This window comes from Balaenoptera borealis (assembly GCF_965194805.1).
Source record: "Balaenoptera borealis genome assembly, chromosome: 4".
NCBI lineage: Eukaryota > Metazoa > Chordata > Mammalia > Artiodactyla > Balaenopteridae > Balaenoptera > Balaenoptera borealis.
In genome coordinates this window covers 128,616,379-128,637,113 of record NC_138861.1, presented here as the reverse complement: position 1 = coordinate 128,637,113, position 20,735 = coordinate 128,616,379, and the positions used below count along the sequence as shown (strand labels likewise).

At 37.1% G+C, this 20,735-nt stretch overlaps 1 protein-coding gene across 2 annotated transcripts in view; it reads right to left on the bottom strand.

The window, feature by feature from the left end:
- Positions 1–614: 614 nt before the first annotated feature.
- The window catches only part of SYNPO2 (synaptopodin 2), a 174,480-nt gene continuing 154,359 nt past the window's right edge, over positions 615–20,735 (bottom strand). The window contains exon 5 of one of the 2 annotated variants that reach the window (XM_082389614.1): positions 615–8,669. In XM_082389614.1, coding sequence (XP_082245740.1) covers positions 8,127–8,669 — 543 coding nt within the window. In that variant the 3' untranslated portion in view covers positions 615–8,126. The remainder of the gene's footprint in view (positions 8,670–20,735) is intronic. The other variant, XM_082389615.1, reaches the window with a different exon arrangement.

Genomic DNA, 20,735 nt, shown 5'->3' with positions numbered 1-20,735 from the left:
AAAAAGATTTATTCCTGTCAACTGGAAAATAAATGTTCCAAAGATTGTAACCACATCTGTAACATATATGGATGGCCTGGAGGAAGGCTGGGGCACCCTAGTGCTCACTCAGCCATTACCGTCTTCCCAGAAATTAGAGAAGTGGGGCTACTGGGGGTCACTCTTTCAGCACAACTCCCTGTTCTCTGTTCTGTTGAAAGAGTTTTAAAGAGGAGGCCAGCTGGCAGCCATGGTGTGTGTTTGGGACGGGGGTGGTGAGATGAGGAGGGTGAGATGGGAGGAGGAGGCACCGGGGCAGAGAAAGGAGTGGGCAGTAATGGGGGAGGGAAGGGACATTTAGGGGGTACTCTAGTGTTGACTGATTTATTACAAAGTGTTCAAGGAGGCAAACCGTGCTTCCTTTTAACAGGAAAGACTCGACAGCTGTCCATGTCCTTCTTTCCTTGGACCCTCCTCTCTCAAATGTATCTTCCCCACTGCTGCCAAAATGAACTTCCTAGCAAGAGGACTAGGTCAGGCCAGTTCCTGTTTAACATCCTTTAATGGCTCTCCTTTGTTGCCTGACAGCAGGAATAGGCAAACTATGGCCAGCAGCCCAAATTTGGCCTAATGCCTTATTTATTTATTTATTTATTTATCTATTTATGGTTGCCTCGGGTTGTAGTTGCAGCACGTGGGATCCTCGTTGCTGCATGTGGGATCTTTTCGTTGCGGTGAGCGGGCTGGAAGCAACCCTTTGCTGACTTAAGTGGCTGGAAAAAAAATTTTTTTAATATTTGATGACTTGTGAAAATATTGTGAAATTCCAATGACTGTCTCCATAAATAATGTTTTATTACGCCACACTCATTCATTTTCATATTAGCTGTAGCCACTTTTGTAGAGTTGAGTCAAAGCCATATGCTTCTCTTAGCCTAAAGTACTTAGTATCTGGCCTTTTACAAAAAGAAAAAGTTTATCCTTCCCTGTAGGATAAAATTCACTGCTTTCTAACTCTCCCTTTATTATCCAGCAATAACACAGAACTGCCTGGAGTTTATTAGCTGTGCCCTCTGTCTGGAATGGGCTCTTTCTTTGCTGTACTCACCTCTACCAATAGAGGTGAGTACAGTCACTCAATCTCTAAGACTCAACTCTGCCCTGAATTCTTCTAAAAGGCTTCTCTGAGGACCCTTTCACCCCGCACACAGCAATCCTCCCACCCTTAAGGCTGGATTTTTTTTGTTTTGCTTTTTGCTCTTCTATTAATCTCTGTGTACAATCCTATCAGTATTCTTGTCTCCTTACATTGTACCCTCTCTTAGTACTATCAGCTCCCTGGGGACAGAGGCCACATTTTATTCACTAATACATCCCTGGCTTGAAGCATTGTATTTAGCCCTGAGTAGGTAAATGATAAAGGTTGCTGACTGAGAAGTGAATGCATACATCTCCCCATGACAGTAGTTCCTGGAGCTGCCAACGAAAGGGCTTTATGTGCCCTGGTTAAAAGTGATACATTCTAGAGGAATTACTAAATGTCCACCAATTATGACATTCCATTCTCCTTCCTCAGGTTTTCTTCTTAAAATCTGCAGAGTCTATAGCCATAGACTATGGTGAGCCCATTTATATTAGCTTTCCACTTAGGGAAAGGATTTGAATTTGCTGTTCCTTTAAACCCAATTCTGGGTACATTCACTGTACCAAGAAAAAAAGTCTAGGGCAGAACAGAAATATCATGCAGTGTTTTTAAACCTGCTCAGGCTGATAAAATTTAATGTTTCCTTTTATCACAGAAATTAAAAATCAGGATGAGCATTACTTGCTGACCTTATAATTCTGCTCTCTTCACCAAAGTCACAGTTTTCTTAGATTAAAATCAAATCTTGCTATTGGTAACTTCAAATAATAATAACTTGGGAAAAATTCAAAGTTGGGTAATTTAATGCCTGAAGGGAGATCTCTTAAAGTGAATGCAATGCACGTTTTATGGAAATATTTGTGCCATAAATATCAGTGTCTTCATGGTAGTAAAATCATTTGTTTTATACTTATGGCTAAAATTCACCCCCCTTTCTTTTTTTTTCATCTTGGAATGGCCCTCTTTTAATGTGCTTTGTTTTAAGAATAATTTTATAGCAGGGTAATGGTGAAATAAAAACGTGTTACAAATTATTTTGCAACTTCCTCAAATAAAATATCTGTAGAATTTGTTCATACCTCTGATTTTTTTCTACCTGATAGCACTTTAGTCCTTGAACAGTTAATTCTTATTTCTTTCTCAGTGTCTTCCTTTTTATGCAAAATGAAAAATCTAGATACTTTGCTTATTAAAACATCTTGTGGAAGTTGAATCTCTCTTGGAAACACTATAAGATTTTCAAACACCACTACTGCAGAACACTGCAGGACATGAAACCTCTGCCCTCTTTTTGGTTATTTTCTTTATCAAGTTCATGCTGGACCTAGGGCTTGGCTTAGCTGAGCATTGAACTTTGGCTGTTTTATCACAAAATCAGGGTTCTTATCAACTGCAATAAATTAAAGGCATTTTGTATTGCTGATAATCAGAGCTGTAGTTACTGTAGATAGAAACCAGAGAAGATATCATTTGAATTTAAGGACAAAATTTAACTGGCATAAAGTTCCAAATAAAACCAAGTTATGAGAAAATAGGTAAAACCCCTCCCCATTTATTTATTTATTTACTTATTTATTTAAAAAATATTATTCTTCTCTGTCCTATTTACTTACTGGTCTGGCAGAAGGCTATGGTATGAATGACATGTAGAATAACAGGAAAAACTACCAACCTCTTGAAATGAGGCTAGTCCTGACTGGGTCAGGGATTGGCCCTGGGGTCCTAAAAAGCTGCTGTGGACTCCTGTCATGGATTTCTATGCTGCTTAAAAAATGGTTGCTCCATCCAAGTGGGAGTAGGGGCAGTACAAACAGTGTATCTTCCCTAGTTTAAGGATGGCACTTTACTTTCCAGCATATGCACTATACCTGCAGAATACATCTACAGCTCAGTTGTCTAAATGGATAATTTTTTCTAGAAGAGGTGATGCTGATGAAAGGCTAAGCAGGATCCTCTGAATGTTCGTAGTAATGTAGACAGAGTTCTTCAAGGTCAGTTTGGGCTTACATAAAATTGTGCCTTTGCCTACATATACCCCATTATAATTTATTTGGTAATTTAGGGCAAACCTCACATTTATTCAAATCATCATGGTGAGGCAGTCCTGCTCTACAAAGCCTTTTCAGACCCTCAAGTAATAAGCATAAATCTCGAAATCCTGAAGAGGTGGTGAAGCTTTTTCCTCTTGGCTGGAGGTGGGAATGGAGGACAGTTTAAGAAGAGTGACAGAAAAGTCAAGGACAAAGAAGGTACAATATAGCTACTCTTCGCTACAACTTTAGAGAGGAAAATAATATCAGAGCAAGATACACTGGTGGCATTTCCTCTTTAAGTGGATTTCATAAAGTTACTTGATTTTTATAGGGGGGATTGCCAGACTCTTTCTAGAAATATAAACTGTCACATTTTATAATGCTGTGAATAATGAAATGTCCCTTTGTGAAAAATACTGCTCCATTAAATTTGAGAAGTCACAGATCCTGTTATTTTCCAAAACCACTGAGGAAAAGTACTTTGCACTAAATACTTCTGGTATTATGTGGACTAGGGAAACACTGGCTAGTCCTGAAGCATCTCTGTTGCTGTCTTCCTGGTGACTAGCCAGGGAATTGGACTCTCCTTGCCTCAGGCTGCCCGCTGGCTCCACGTGGAGATAACATAACTTATCTCTTGGCATGTTTTGAGATTTATAGTTTACTGAGTGCTAGGAATTCCTAAGAGAAAAGGGGCTTTTTCTATGGCATTAGCATCTTCAGACTTGTGAACAGAAAAAGAAGAGAGTGTCACTCATCATCTAGTTATACAAAGGGTTAAGTCGGAATCTACTGCAGTTGGCCCACCAACAGAACAGTGCACCCTGAGGGGAATACAGGATGAGGCATTCTGTGCTTTGGATAAACAGGCCCCTAGGTAGTTAAGATGCACATCTCAGGAAGAATTTCAGTGAGCCCAGTTTCTTGCAGAAAAGCACAAAAATCATTAATTTGAGATATCTGTTCTATGTGATTAGCAATAATCTTTTACTAAGATGTTTGCTTGACTACCAGTATTTCCTAGCAAAAAAATTCATAGGTATACTGGCTCCTACCCTGCCTCTTCAGAGCAGTTTCTCAGAGCTACTGAGAGACTGTCTTCCTGGCTGTAGTCCTCAGTAAGACCCTGAATAAAACTTAAACTCACAACTCTATGTTGTATGTTTTTCTTTAAGTTGACAGACAGTATAGTGCTACTGTCTCTTAAGTTATTTAAATCTTTAAAATGGTCCTCATTTTTAAAGAATGTTTCAAGTGCTGGCCCTTTAAAAAATATGTTTTATCAGAATGCCAAAAACCCATTTTTTTCATACTTTTTTTTAAAAAAGAAGTATCAAAAAGCTGTGCTACATAATATCACTGACCAGGGAGCTCACATTCCAGCTGATGGTTTTAGTAGTATGTAGGAAGATCCAAAGTCATTTTTTAAAAGCTTTACTTAAATATGCTTTATTATAATGAAACCTTCAGTTTAATCGAGGTGAGGGATCAGAAGCCCTAGAATGACAAACATGGTAGATTCTCTTGAGTGCAGGGTGGTTTTAGAAATCCAGCCAACACATTATCAAGTCATATTACCACTGGCTATGCTTGTGCTTGGGACGGATTTTCAATATTATGAAAGAAAGAATTAATAGAGAATAATGTTAAATTAATAAAGAATAATATTCTAATATTAAAATATGGATCCAAAACCTCTTAACCTACATGTGAAATTGATCATATTTTGAGGTAAATTTTTTTTTTTAAGTTTTTAAATGTTACAGCTAAAATGTTGCCAACCAGCATGAAATTCTTTTGATGTGTCTGGAAGCTGATACAGTAGAAACTAAAATTTAAAAATATGTAGTAGGTAAGGTTAAATCTTTGGAGTGAAGACTATTTCAAAACAATTTTTTATAAGGAAAAATGAAAAGGCTGTTTAAGTTGATTTTCAAGTTAATTTTTATTACTAATACAATTTTGATTTTCAGTATGCATCTTTCAAATACAGTCTATTGGGATAAACAAAGGTGGAAATGTTAAGCTAATAAGCAGGAGAACATAGTCTATTTTAGTAGAAAAGGTGTGGACAGTGTAGATACTTCTACTTTAAAAAGAAATCAAATGTGAAAATCTACTTTCTCTTAAAAACAAACATTTCTACAGTTCCTCTCTAATTATAATAACTGAGCCTATTTGATATATTTTTTATCCAAAGTTTCAATTGATTAATGTATATATGTATATGCTTGAGCCCTAACTGTGTAGCCCTTTCCAATGTGGGTGATGGGGCCAAAACATGAGACATATTCATAGATAAATGGACTAGAATTGTGCAGTTATAAAACTTAAGATACAGGACAGTATTTAAATCATCTTAATAACAGACACTTCACACACATGCAATGATATATTTAAACTCAAGATGGAAAGGAAGTGCCAAATTAGTGTACTTTTAGAGAATGCTTTTTAATCCATGGTAGAACAGAACTCTTTCTACCTTTGGAACTGCTACTAGTAGAAAAATGTCTTACAACACATGTGGTATATATTTACAAAGCAACAGCTCTTCTCTAAAAAGGCTATTATTTGGAATATAAGACAAACTGATTTTATTTTTGTGAGAACAGTAGTTATCTAGGTATTCTCAAAAGGAATCAGATATCAGCATGGCAACCTTAGCTCAAACGCTAGCTTGAGTGTAAGCAATCTAACTTTACTCCTTTTTGAGTAAACTGGAGATAAATACCCATACATTTTGTGATGATTTGACAATGGCACTTCTGCTTTTCAGAATTATATCTGCAAAGTATGACTTCTTGAAACATTGACTTCTAATAAAAAATATGAGACATTCATTTCCTTGTGAATGACAAATGCATAACTTTCCTGCCATGTACTGTCTTTTTCTTGATGTCTAGAATAAATTCAAATAGCTTAATACAATGATTATTTTGATCTAGTGCATGCAAAGAGGGAGATGGCTGTTTTACAATAATATTTAAGTTTAAAATGTCTGCTTCTCTCTATTTTGAGTCTAGTGAAAGTTTTAGTGAATAATATAATGTATATCAACTTCTGGAATTGAAGTATCTAAAATCTAAGGAGTAAAGGAAATAACTTCTAGCATCATAAAAGAAAGCAACAAAATAGGATATGATCCTGTCACACAAAATCTTTTCTGCTAAATTCTGCATATCTTAAAACATTGACATCTAGAATAACTGGACCACTATAAGAATTTTTATGTGGAGATTCCTGAGAATTCCTGACAGATTAATCAGTATACCAGACATTATTTTTTTAAGATTCCATAGGAACTCTTTAGGAATCAATAATTATATCTTATAATTTGAGAGAATTAATGTTGTATCAATTTAAGATAATTTAACAATATAACTTTAGAAAGTACTCTTCTTTTCTTAATAACTGAACAAATTAGTATCTGGGTGATTCCATTACCAATAGAATTTACTGTGATTTCTTCAACTTTTTATTTCTTTGTTTCCAACATAAGGGATTACTTGTATCCTGGCAATTTTTTAAAATTTTATTCTGTGAAAGAGACCATCATAGTGATAAATTCAAGAGTCAAAAAAAGTAAAACAAAACAAAATAATCGTATTTAGAAACCTAAGAAACTTTTGAACACTCAAGATGTTTTCATTTTAAAATGTTCTCAATACTTGTTTATGATGTAAAATACTTTGAATTTCCTTGTATTTAATACTTTGTGGGCATGGCAGTGAGGAGCAGGTGTTTGACTGATTGTCTCATGGTCATGCTAACAAGGCATGGGTCATGGAATTGTCCAAGCAACTGTTTAACTTCCTTTGAACATCCTAATGATGTCTTTCTAAAGAAGCACCACTTGTTGCATAGGCTTCTGTGGCATGCTTTCCATAACTAAATAAATGGTCATGACCTACATTTGCATAATAACAGACACATCCTCTACCACTTCCTTAAATCCACTAATAGCTTTTTTCTTCACATCAACCCTCACTCCACGTAACACATAGCACAAAACCTGCTGCCCAACAATTCCTCTTGGACCTTTAATGATACATGTAGTGACACCAGTGACCTCATCCACTCCTAAACTTAATCTGATATTTATATGATGAGCAATAAAAATGAATAATGCATCAAGAATCATTCTACAAATGAGAGAAACTCAGAATATCAGAGCTGTTAAGGATATAAGAGATTAAATAATCTGATATTCTCATTTGACAAATGAGAACACCTGAACCCAGAATCTATTCCTGTCTCAGGCTACTGGCTTTAAGTAGATTAAAAATAAATCCTGTACCTAAATCTTTCTATTACCCACATATTACGCCATGTACCTCAAAAATCCATCTGAAATGTGTAATTGTCTTACTCTCAAATATTTATTTCTTTCTGAGAACATCTATATTTCAATTCCAAAAAACAAATATGAATTTTATCAGATTTTAAAATATATTTCAGAGAAATGCTTAACACCAAGGAAATCCTTTTTATGTAATTATTACTCATTGGCATATCCCCACTGAAAAATTCTCCAATGTTATATTCTTGCTGTTACTGCTAATGACAATTAGCATACCATATTTCATTAATTCCATGCTAGACTAAGGCACATACAAGAAAATACTTAATTTCATTTTAATTTAGAGAGTTTAGTTGCCTAGACTACTCCATATTAATGAAATAAATGGAATTAAGATTATGAATTACATGTAAGTGCCATCAGCACAGAAAATGAATTTTTCTTCAGAGAAATTCTCTATGCATCTGCAGAGAAGGAAGTGATTCACACTCACATGTGCATATACATACACACACACACACACACACACACACATACAAACTCAGATAAATGACCTATGAGAACAAGCCAAGATCAAAAGTGAATCTAAATCTGTTGGAAAAGTCAAAACCACTGCAAAGAAACATTAAAAAAAAAATTATAAGTGGCACATGATCAGTTCTTCTAACTTTCATGTTTGGCGTCTCCATCCCCTTGGGTGTGGGTTATAGTTGCAACTGGTTACTGAAACACAGTAATCAGACCTGGTCTCCATGGACATTATTTCAGAATCATTTCTGGAAGGCTGCCTATAATATGCATATGGCACCTGTGAACCATGTTGGGAGTTGGTGGGCATACTACTATTGGGTAGGAATGCAACATTATACTCTTGCCTTCCAAATGAGCCCATATTGGCCTTCTGGGTTTGAGGGACATAGGACAGTCTTTCATTCCAATCCTCAGACGGCCCTGGAAGCACCTTCCTCCGAGCTGCTGAGACCACATTTGCCACAATGGATTCCTGAATGTTTCTGGGTCTGAAGGCATCATCCACTAAACCAAAAGAAGACTTGGCCGCTGCTTCCCAAGGAGTTAGTCTCTTGTTTGCTTCCTCTAGCCCATCAGTTGGTTTGCTAGAGTAGCTATAAACAGGCTGGTATACCCAAAGAGATGTTGTAGAGATGGTGGGTGGGACTGGTCTTCCAGGAAGAGAAAGAGAGCGTCCACTCTGCTAGAAATAATGAAAATGTTAATATATCTCATTCATGTTGGTTTATGCTGATTGACTGTTATTCCAATGTATTCTCCACACCATTACCAAGCACTATAAAAATCAAATCCCCACAATGCTTAGTCCTAAAGCCAAGATAGGCTGCCTCTACCTGGTGTATTATTAGCACTGGTCTGGGACTTGGCCCTCATTTAGGACCTCCTCCTTGCTCTCCTTTTCTGAACCCATAGCTCCAATTGCTACCATCTTTCTTAGGCATAACCACCATGGCAGGTGCCCCATCATCACTGGGAGCCACCCTTACTTCTGTCTGCACTCTTCATATTCATATCTACATCCACAGCCCACCCTCATTCTAATCCTGTTTTCCTGATACCAAATAAACTTAACATACTGATAACTCTGGAAACAGACCATGAGCTACTGGGCTTTATACTTTTCCCAAGTGACTTTTAATATGTTATATTGATCCACTGAATATAGCAAAAACAAAGAAAAACTACTTAGATGTATTCAATATTACTGGTCTGATGGAGTAAATCGCCTTTTTCCAGCCAAATTCTTTTTATACATTCGTGAAAATCACATCGATCTTTATTTCCTGAGTGTGGTGTATTGCCCATATCTTGAAGGAAACATTTCAGCCACGTGTTTCATTTGTGCTTTGGTTCCTTTATGTGTATTACATTCCTTATTTCCTTGAGGGTGTGTGTCCCTGAAATATTCCCTTGTGTATGCAAAATGTTCAGTTTGTCTAATATGCAGAAATATAACTCACTGAAAGCTCTTTTATTCTCTCTTTTTACCCATTCTGTATTTCCAGGGACCTTGAAGTCTGGTTATATACATTATATTCTCACACATTCCCATTTGCATGAGACCCTTAGACAAACTCCTGGCAAAAAGTATCAAAGGCACACTTAAGAGAAATGAGTCAACTTGGAAGTATCATAACATTGTGTTTCTTGAACAAAAAGCATTGCCATGCTTAAAAATGTGTTCAGATTCTATAAATGGTTTCAACAGCTTTTCTTTCTTTATCAAGTTCTTAAATTTAAAATGAATAGCAACACCTGGATTTGGACAAAATGTCTCAGAATAAAATGTTTAGGTATTTCTGTTGTTGTTATTCCATTAGGCACACAAAGAAGGTAGGTGGTTCAATCTTGGTTTGCATATAAAGAATAAGGGAGTCAATATAATGAATCTTGATTCTCTCTTTTCAGTCATTAAAACTTTAGTAATAATGGGGAAATTTCCTGGCAGTCCATTGGTTAGAACTCAGCACTTTAACTGCGTGGGGCCTGGGTTCGATCCCTGGTGGGGGAACTAAGATCCCTCAAGGGATGCAGCCAAAAGAAAAAAAAAAAACTTTAGTAATAATGGTTGACTTTTAGCAAAAACTTGTTTTCATTAATCTCCTTCTCTTAATCGAAATCCAGTAAGTCACTATTTAAGGACTTGGTTTCTATTCCACATTGTTAGTGCATTGTTTTCATTCATTTATTCATTTAACAAAAATTTTGTTGAATACCTAATGTTTCCAGGCACTTTCCCATGAGCTAAAGATACAAAGATGCTTCAGATAAAGTCCCTCTCCTCCGGAAGCATACAATCCAGTACAGTTTTTAGCTCTACAATTGTGAGTTAGTCAATCAGAGATCAATTTAGAGAAGAGACTCTTTACCTATCTTGACAGGACCAATAGCCAGTTTTGTACACTGTGAGAAGTATTAACATTCAGCATGATAAAGAGGAATTAGCTCTTCTCTCCCACAGTATGTGTCTATGTCTCCCTTTTGTCCTTATCTCTGGAAGAAAGAGAACATTGGTCTATAGAGTCCCTGGGACGCTTTTCACATTCCAATGATATCTGTTTTCCATCAGATATAGCACCTGCTTTAGTCTGGTCTTTAAAACAATAGAGACTTAAAGGATGGCAACAAAAAGACTCAGGTCTCCACAGAAATATAGGAGAGGCTCCTGAATATACATACAGGTAACTAACATCACTGGCTAATAACTGGAAAAATAAATAATTATCAATATATTTGGAAGTATTAAGTACAATGTGAAGGCATACACCTGAGTGATAGGGCATGAAAAACACTGGATGAAAGAGATAACTTTATTTTCTGGTCTTTGTTCTACCCACTTAGTTGGGAAATCTTCAGAAGAATGGAATCTTAACAGAAATGTAAAAGTTCAAAACACTGTTGCATGATACTCTAAAAACAAAGACATCAGGGATTGTTTTTCAGCTAAGGCAAAAAACATTAATCAGTTGAATGTGGGGAGAAAGGGTAAAACTTTGAAGTATAATGTTGAAAGAGTAAGTCATAGTTTTCTGAAGAGAAATTTAAAATAGCATTGAAGCTTTTAAGAAAAGTCTCATGTAGAATAGACATATGCCAAACATAGCAGCAGTGCAGGTCGTAAAGGAAGAGTGCAATGACCTCAATGAACAAAATGACAATTGCTCTTCTATATACTCCTCAGGCTGCCAAATGTGACTTCATGCTCCTTTAAATGCTAACAATAGAATAAAATTACAAATTGTCTTAGGTTAGAGATGCAACTGTGGTATAAATAAATAGTTCTTTAGGTACGTTTTTGTTTCTGTTCATGCCAAAAATATTGCAGGCCTCTAGTCACTGCCTGCACTCAAACCCCTAATTCTAACATATTTCCCCAAAGCAATTTTCACATCTTGTTCTTCGGTGCTATTTCCTTCTGTCAATCTCTGTCCCAAGGCTCATGCTGTTCTCTGCTTGGCTGGCTAAATGAAGCCATGTGATCTATCCTGAGCCAGAAATGACCAAAGGGACCTGAAAATAACAGAAGTGTTTCTTCTGTTTTGGAGTTTGGATATCTGATGGTAGAATCCTAGCCACACATGGGTTAGATTCTGGGTTGGAGTTTCTATCTTGGGTTGTATTATTATCAAAAGAATTTAGTTTTGATATGAGAGCACTTAACTGTAACCAGTTTGTTAAATTGGTTATTTTTTGTGTATTATTATGTATGATGTGTCATCAAAAGGCTTATTTCTTTTTGTCTCCTACTACCCTTTAAGTTTTTTTAATGAAAGAAATTTTTTCACTGCTACTTGATGAAAACTTAGCAGGTCCTGTGACATTCTGCTTCCTTTTAGGACTAGTCCTATCATTACCTTAAGTTACCCAAACCACTTTAATTCAACATAGAATATTCCAGCCACTGGAATAACAAACTCCAATCTCCTCTTAGAGTTAAATCTCCTCTCCTTCCCCAACTGGGGCCCATTTCAGGAGGATCACCTTCCTTCAGGGAAGGCACTGTGGTTGGCTTCTTCATGCTTTCTTCCTCTTCCTCTCCTAGCTTGCTAACCCTGACTTCCAGCCCCCCTGGGGTTAGAGTAAAAGGATAGAGAAAAAAAGAGCAGAAAGAAATTTTTACTTGATTTGGTAACATCATATTCTGGCTTTTCACTCTCAGAGCCAGGGAGGCCCAGAGAAGAAAACTTTCAAGGGCTATTTGAAGGTTCTTATTCCTATCAGATATCTCGTCTGTAGTCCTCGGTTCATGCCAATTCATCTCAATTCTAGGGGTTAACTTGTAACTCAATCTGCACCCCCTAGAAAGCTGTCTACCTACCATTGTAGCTACTAGGGTCTGTTTGCACCCTTGGAGAGGCCCCAGTACAACCCCATCCAGTTCTTCCTTACTCCTGGCCTGCTCTGGTCCATGGGGAATGCTCACATCATTTGCCTTTGGGAGTGCAGCAGCAGATTTCCTGGTTCTTTGCCAAAACAATTTTTCAGACCATCTCTCACCCTGTAGATATCCTGGGAGGGAGTCAGACTGACTGCAGCCCACCCACTCTGACCTCCCATCCATCCGCATGCTGACATCTTGGATCAAGTTCCCTAAGAAGGGGAACTTTGAAACTCTTTTCTCACAAGGCTGGAGGTGAGAGAGTAGGGCCTCCCAACTCCACCTACTCCAAACACACACCTTGACCTGCAGCATTCCAGAATTCCTCCTCACAAAATGCTCTCTCCTTACCAGACTCTGACCCCATTTAATAACCTGGACCTAAGGAGTTCAAGAATTGTGGTTTGCTATTCTGTGAACACACCAGGGACACTCATGTCTACTATTTTCTTTGTAAAGTCTGTGTTTTAATCTGGAATCTCACTTCAGTGTGCAGCATCTCTTATATTTGAGGGCCTTGGGGGAAACTTCCACTTTAATATTCTGTTATATAACATTATCATTTTTCAGTAGAGCATATAGTTCTTTCTCTTATTTTTCTTTTTAAAATGAAATATAGGTTAAAAATAGAATGAAATGTGTTTTTTTCTACTAATTAATTTCAAGAAATTTATCTAATAACTTCAAATAGTCTTAAAAGTTGAAACCTTATACCGCGCCCAGGCCTTGCCCTAGAGAAGAGGCCTCACTCGTTTCCAGGGCATCTCAGGCAGTCCTTAAGCTCTAATCGTTGAGAACGTCTTCCTTATATTGAACCAAACTTTGCCTCCCATAACTTTACCCCATTGATCCTGATAACATAAAATACATCTACTGATACTCCTCTCCAGCCATTCCTTCACATATTCCCAGCTGCTTCCGCTCTCTCGGAACACCTTCACCACCTGATGCTCTTCTTCACTTTTCCAACTAAGGGGAAATAACATCTATGGTGTTCATTACCTCAAGTTTTCTGCATCCTTTTCCCCCCAGTTTGTTAGATAAAACTAATGCAGATATAATGTCTTGATCTCCTTAAGTAGATGTACTTACGGAAACACAATCACCAAAAGCAAACCCATGAAGATATCATTCAGACTGACTGAGGGGCCATGTCATCTGGCAGGTGGCATAGTTAATATTGCACGTCGAACAACAGTCTCTGTGTATTTAGACCAGTGTGCCACTTAAGTGTTGAATCCATGAGAGTACATGTCAGTCTTTAGCTAGTCCAATAAAATGCATGCAGTAAAGGCTGCAAATATTCACACTGAAGTCACGAATCACCTAGTGTTATGTATTCCCATCAAAAGGATAAACACGAAGGAAGCATTTTTCTGCTTCTGCCTTCAGCAATAGCCAACACTAGTAGATCACTTACTGTGTGCCCAGTGGCAGGTGCTAATTGCTTTGCATGGAATATTTCATATATTCCTCATAACAACCCCATGAAGTAGGCACTTTTAAGATCCCTATTTTCCAGATGAGGACAGTGACACTTAAAGAGGGTAAGTAACTTCCGCAAGGGTAGAAAGCTAAAAAGTGCTGGAGTGGGGGGAGTTGAACTCAGGCAGTCTCATATCAGGGTTCTTAATCAAATATATATGACACTGTACTTGCAATGCAATTGTTTTGAAAAAATATCTTTTCAAAAAAAGATTTGAATCCAAGCAAACTAAATGGAATGAGATGTTAGAAATTTTGGAAAGGGTCATTGAAATCTTAAGTTTGGATTAATTGATACTGGTATCTTGCCATTTGTCACAAGCACAAGTAGGCGCCAGTGAGTAGGGAATATATCACATGAGATGCACTCCCTCTCTGTGAAGGTGAGACACCGGGCACCCTGCATTCAGGTCAGCTGAAAAGCTCAGAGGAGTGGGGGAGCCTTTCTCTGCTTAACATGAACTATCTTTTATGTCAATTAGATGTTGACTTATCCACATAGCTTGTTAATGAAGCAGCTTAGTGAGCTTCCTTGTTAAACTGTCCAGTAACCAGTTTAGCTGCCAGGAAACACTTGACATTTAAAAAAAGGAAAGGTCATCTGAGGTTTACCCAGGACAAAGAAGTGAATTATAAAACAATGCAAATAGCCCTAGAAGCCAAAGAAGTTTAATGTGATATACGTTTTGAAGTTCAAACTGTTTCATACCATAAACCTTATAAGCTAAAAAATTCTCTTGGCTGAAATCCTGCTTACACATACACAGTAGAGAATCTCCAGCTGACAAATGTTATTTCAACTCCTTCGACTCCTTTCTCTCTAAATACACATGATCAGTAAATATTCATCACAAACATATACTTTATCATAAGCAGATTCCAATAAAAGCCAACGGGAATAAATGGCATTTCTTTTGACTTATAAATCACTGATTAGAACTTCTACAAAGCAGAGGTCCATGAAAGGGCACATGAATAGAAGAAAGCACCAGGCATCTGCCAGTTTTCCATTTGCTCAGGTTAAAATATTTGGAGTGATTGTTGACTCCTCCCCATCTCTTACACTCCACACCTGAACTGTCAGCTTTAAAATACATCCAGCATCTGACTATTTCTTACCATCGCCATTGGTACCATCCTGGGCTAACCCACCATACTCTTTTGCCTGGATTATTGCCATAGTCTCCTAATTAGTTTCCCCAGTTCACCCTTGCTCCTTTAGTCTAGCCTCAATACGGCAGCCATATTGAGAATACTGTTAAAACCTAAGTCAGATTATGTCACTTAGTCCTCTGTTTAAAACTCTGTCATCGCTTCTCATTTCACAACAGGAAACAAAGTTCTTTCATTGACCCACAAGGCCCTACAAAATCTGCTGGTTTCACCCCTCCTTACACCTCTGATTTCACCTCCTGCTGTTCTCTCCCTCCCACTTTGCTCCAGCTACACTGGCCTCTTTGCTATCCTTTGAACAGATCAGGTACCCTCATGCCTGAGCACCTTTATACTCGCTGATCCTCTGCCTGGAGCACAGTACTCCAGATATTAGGGTGATCCTACTTCATTTCCTTCAGGCCTTACTCAGATATCTTGTGATCACTATTTGGCTATTCTCAATCTCTCTCTCTCTTCCCCCAACCCCCAAGATTCCCTATCCCCCTTCCCTGCTTTATTTCTCCCCTAAGGCTTATGCCTATCTAACATAATAAATGTTTATTTAATTATTTTGTTTATCTGCTTCTCCCTACTAGAATTTAGCTCCCATCTAAAGTAGGGGTTATTCCAATCCAAAAATGGGCAGAAGACCTAAATAGACATTTCTCCAAAGAAGACATACAGATGACCAAGAAGCACATGAAAAGCTGCTCAACATCACTAATTATTAGAGAAATGCAAATCAAAATTACAATGAGGTATCACCTCACACCAGTTAGAATGGGCATCAGCAGAAAATCTACAAACAACAAATGCTGGAGAGAGAGGGTGTGGAGAAAAGGGAACCCTCTTGCACTCTTGGTGGGAATGTAAATTGATACAGCCACTATGGAGAACAGTATGGAGGTTCCTCAAAAAACTAAAAATAGAATTACCATATGACCCAGCAATCCCACTACTGGGCATATACCCAGAGGAAACCATAATTCTAAAAGACACATGCACCCCAATGTTCATTGCAGCACTATTTACAATAGCCAGGTCATGGAAGCAAACTAAATGCCCATCGACAGACAGGATAAAGAAGATATGGTACATATATACAATGGAATATTACTCAGCCATAAAAAGGAACGAAATTGGGTCATTTGTAGAGATGTGGATGAATCTAGAGACTGTCATACAGAGTGAAGTAAGTCAGAAAGAGAAAAACAAATATCGTATATTAACGCATATATGTGGAACCTAGAAAAATGGTACAGATGAACTGGTTTGCAGGGCAGAAATTGAGACACAGATGTAGAGAACAAACGTATGGACACCAAGGGGGGAAAGCGGTGGCGGGGATGGTGGTGTGATGAATTGGGAGATTGGGATTGACTTGTGTACACTGATGTGTATAAAATTGATGACTAATTGAACTAATAAAAAAATAAATAAAATTAAATTTAAAAAAATAAATAAAGTAGGGGTTATTGTTTTATTCATTAAGACATCCCTTGACCTAGAATGGTGCCTGCCAAGTAGATGTTTAGGAAGTATTTGTGAAATGAATGAATAATAATTTCTATATCAGCTGCCATAATCAGGAAATTCAGTTATCTTCACCAAACTTTTTGGTCCTGTCCCAAGATGTAGCCCTTCTCACATGTCATTTACATGTGATGAGGGACTCACTCAAATAGACCCATCCCACCACCCCCAATACATGCACACCAGTATGCACACCAAGACATGTTTGGCAAAACAGATAGGATTAATCAATGTTTATGAAAAATCAAATTTTCTAAACAGGTAAAAGATTTTAACGTGCTTCAAATAAATGATTTGCATTTAGGTCAGTGGAAGTGTAAGGGTTTTAAACTGCTTTGATTCCCCAAATAAGAAAAGTCTTAGAAAATTATTCATGAATCCTAAAGACAGCCCAAAATCTACTTGTAAGATTTAAAAGTAAAGACCAAAGAAGAAAAAGATAATGGAAATTGGGATGGGTTAGAGTTGGAGAAGAGAAAGCCGAAAGCTAATTTATCACTTATCATGAGATTGCAAGCAGGTGTAGGAAATGGCAGTTTCTACTATCTGATCTCTTAGGGGCACTTCCAGCTCTAAAGAGTTTTCAATTACAATTTTTCTGACAATGGAAGCAGGTCAACGTTGGAAGGAAGTTCTCCATAAGGATATAGAATTCCATTACCTAGAGATCTTTAAGTATAGGACAAATGCTCCCTTGATATAATTTAGATACAGTTAAGTAGTCAGGGGAATAAGTAGAATTTTAAGGTCATTTTTGTTCTAGTCTCTTAATAAGACAGTCTCTATCACATATTCCCTGCCTTCTCAAGTGAACCTTAAATCTTCCTGGTGGAAGAAGTGGAGTTTTTGGAAATTCTGTTGTAGCTGTCTCTTATCTAAAAAATGGAAGTGTCCATTTTTTTAAACCGAAATCAGCAATATTATTCTGCTTACCAAGAGTAGTGCAGATAACCAGGACTAATAAATTGTACTATTGAATAGAAAAGTAGCCAAGTAACCATACATTGCTTAAATAGTTCCATGAATGCAATAAACATACTTAGACATCAAAATAAGAGATAATGTCTTGTAGCTAGAGCTTCTCATCTTGGCTTTGCCATTAACCATTTATCTTAATTCATCTTAGATTAACTATCAGATTAAATTTTTGGTTCTAAAACAATAAACTTTAAAAAATTTTTATTTTAGATTTGAAGGCAATCCCTTTGTGAGAGAGGCTAAGAGTTGTAACTGACAGTAGAAGCCAGCATGTTATATTGGAAAGAATGTGAATTTGGACATCACACTGACCGGGGAGTCCTGCCTTTGCCTCTTTTTACCCATATGATCCAACCTCTCCCAGCCTTACTTTCCTTGGTTGTAAAACGGCAAGAATGCTGGCTACTGTTTCAAGATTATGGGTAGAGTAGAGATTGTGTTTATAAATCAAATGCCACGTAGCACAACAGATTATTCTTGTTATTGTGAGAAGAGTCTGTGAGGCCTTAAAAGGTGTCAGAGACCTGGCAGAACCTTTTGTTCAAGAGGCAACTGCATAGGCAGGCTCCTGCCCTAGGATAAAAATAGGAGGGAGCTGCCTTTGAAGTGGCATTAGCACCACACGCCTCAGATATTGCTGTGCCAGCCACTGACTCCCTCCCACCAGAACGCCGGCAGCAGGGCTGGCCAGAAACATCGCCACTGACCTCATCTCTCTGCTAGCTCTGGGTGGGCCAAAGTATAGACTTCTTGATCTTTTTTAACCTTCTGTTATAGAAGAATAAAAATAACCACATTAATTTAAGGTCACGAAGACTGATGTTAGGCAGGAATCTACACTTACACTTCTGTGGTCCCTTTCATCTTAGAAGCAATGATAACAATAACTAAAGTGTACAGAATTTTTACTATGTACTAGTCACAGTGCTAAGCACTTTTTGTCTATTAACTCATTTAATCCCCCCAACAATCCTATAATCCCCAATTTCTGCAAATAAGGAAACTGAGGCATAGAAATTAGGTGATTTACCTGAAGTCACACAGCTCATTTTTGTAAAGGGAAATTGAAGAATTAAGGCCATAGATAATAAAATTTTATCTAAATAATGTGTTTTAAGGCATTATATATGTTAGTGGAAAAAAATTACTGCAGCAGCAATTTTTACCCTCTCATTTTCCTCTATCCTCAGGAAAGAAGTATGTCACTCTCAAAATTATAATCTATGAAAATACTCCTATTAATATAGTCTGTATTATATTTAAGTAGCTGGAATTGCCATTTTAATTTTTTATAATTCTTGGGGAAAAGCCTTACTTAAGTGTATTTTTATAAAAGTCTAATTTGGTTTGAACATAAAAATAAAATCTTTTAAACACATTTCAAAATATTTTCTGAAAAGAAGTTTTCTCTCCTCAGAAGATTTAAACAGTAAAAGTTATATAGATTTCCCACTATTGAAAAGAATGAATAATAGATAGCAAAAGTTCAGCTCTCATCAATTTCTATAGAGAATTTCACAATAAATAAAGGATGCTGATCCTGTATGAAATAAATGAATTTTTGACCTTGTGGGAGGTTTTTGTAGAGAAAAATTATCAGTGCCTGGCATATAGAAAGCACTTCATAAAAGAGAGTCATGTGTATTAGTATAAAATTAATACTTATACTATATCCCTAATTAGAATTATATTTATGATAAATTATAAAACCCATTTAAAATGGTTTAACTATGTGAATATAGCTTTAACTGTCCATAATATTCTAAACACCTTCTTTCCTGAAACAAATCCAGGCAACCATCTCCTCCCTCCCTCATTCACAAAAAGAAAAGTTACCATGACTGTGCATTTATCCCCAGAAGGAAAGTAGGGATAAGAGATATTTTTTATAGCTTATGTGCCTGCTATTTGAAGTGGAGCTAATATCCCTTAAGCAAACTCATTTCCCAACTAGAATGGCTTTCTCAGAGGAAAATTTTGTCAGTTAAGATATTAAGACCAATTCTTAAGATATGTGTGGGTGCTATAGAACAACCTTGCTCGGGCCCTCTGCATGATAACATTCTCCAAATTTCCTACTGGCAGCTTTTTAGGCAATCCTACTGTTACAATTCCTTATAACATTAAAAAAAAACGGAAAATCCAAGCTGGTTAATGGTAGTGACAGACACATCAACAACTACACAACACGTGACATTATTTCATAAGGATGCAGAGGATACAGCATGAAGAAAACGACTTAACTTGATCTTTGTAACTGTTCTTCTATCCATTACGTTTTTAAACTTATTAAATAGATCCTTTGATTCATATCCTGGGCATTGAGGAAAATGTTTAACCTACTGTTCTTGGAAAGTTTAAAATTTTTTTTTCAATATTTATTTATTTATACTGTGTTAGTTTCTGTTGTACAATAAAGTGAATCAGCCATATGCATACATATGTCCCCATATCCCCTCCCTCTTGAGCCTCCCTCCCATCCTCCCTATCGCACCCCTCTAGGTCATTGCAGAGCACCGAGCTGATCTCCCTGTGCTGTGCTGCTGCTTCCCACTAGCTATCTATTTTACATGTGGTAGTGTATATATGTTGATGCTACTCTCAACTCACCCCAGCTTCCCTCTCCCACCTCGTGTCTTTAAGTCCATTCTCTATGTCTACATCTTTATTCCTGCCAGAGAGAAACACAAATACCGTATGCTAACGCATATATAGGAATCTAAAAAAAAAAAAAAAAAAAAAATGGTACGGAAGTTTAAGATTTAGTGCCAAATCATATTTATGCTTCCTTTGTCAAAAACATGGCTCCAGAGTGATGTTTAAAATTAGGAATAAAAAAATATAACTCTTCATCTGGGAAATCACCAACTTGTTTCCTTAAGTGCAGAGTAGATAAAAATTTTGCTTAATTGCCTTACCATATCTCTCTGGAATAAGTGGTACATTTTATTTAATGATAACTTTCTTGTTTGAGGGAATTTACACAATAATTTCATATATGTCAATTCATTTTAGAGACACAAGAACGCCATAAAGTAAGTGGGAGTTTCAAATGAGTGATGGTTTTTCAAATGAAGAGATAAAAGACCACTAAGGGGGGCTTCCCTGATGACGCAGTGGTTAAGAATCCGCCTGCCAATTCAGGGGACAAGGGTTCAAGCCCTAGTCCAGGAAGATCCCACATTCCATGGAGCAACTGAGCCCGTGCGCCACAACTAC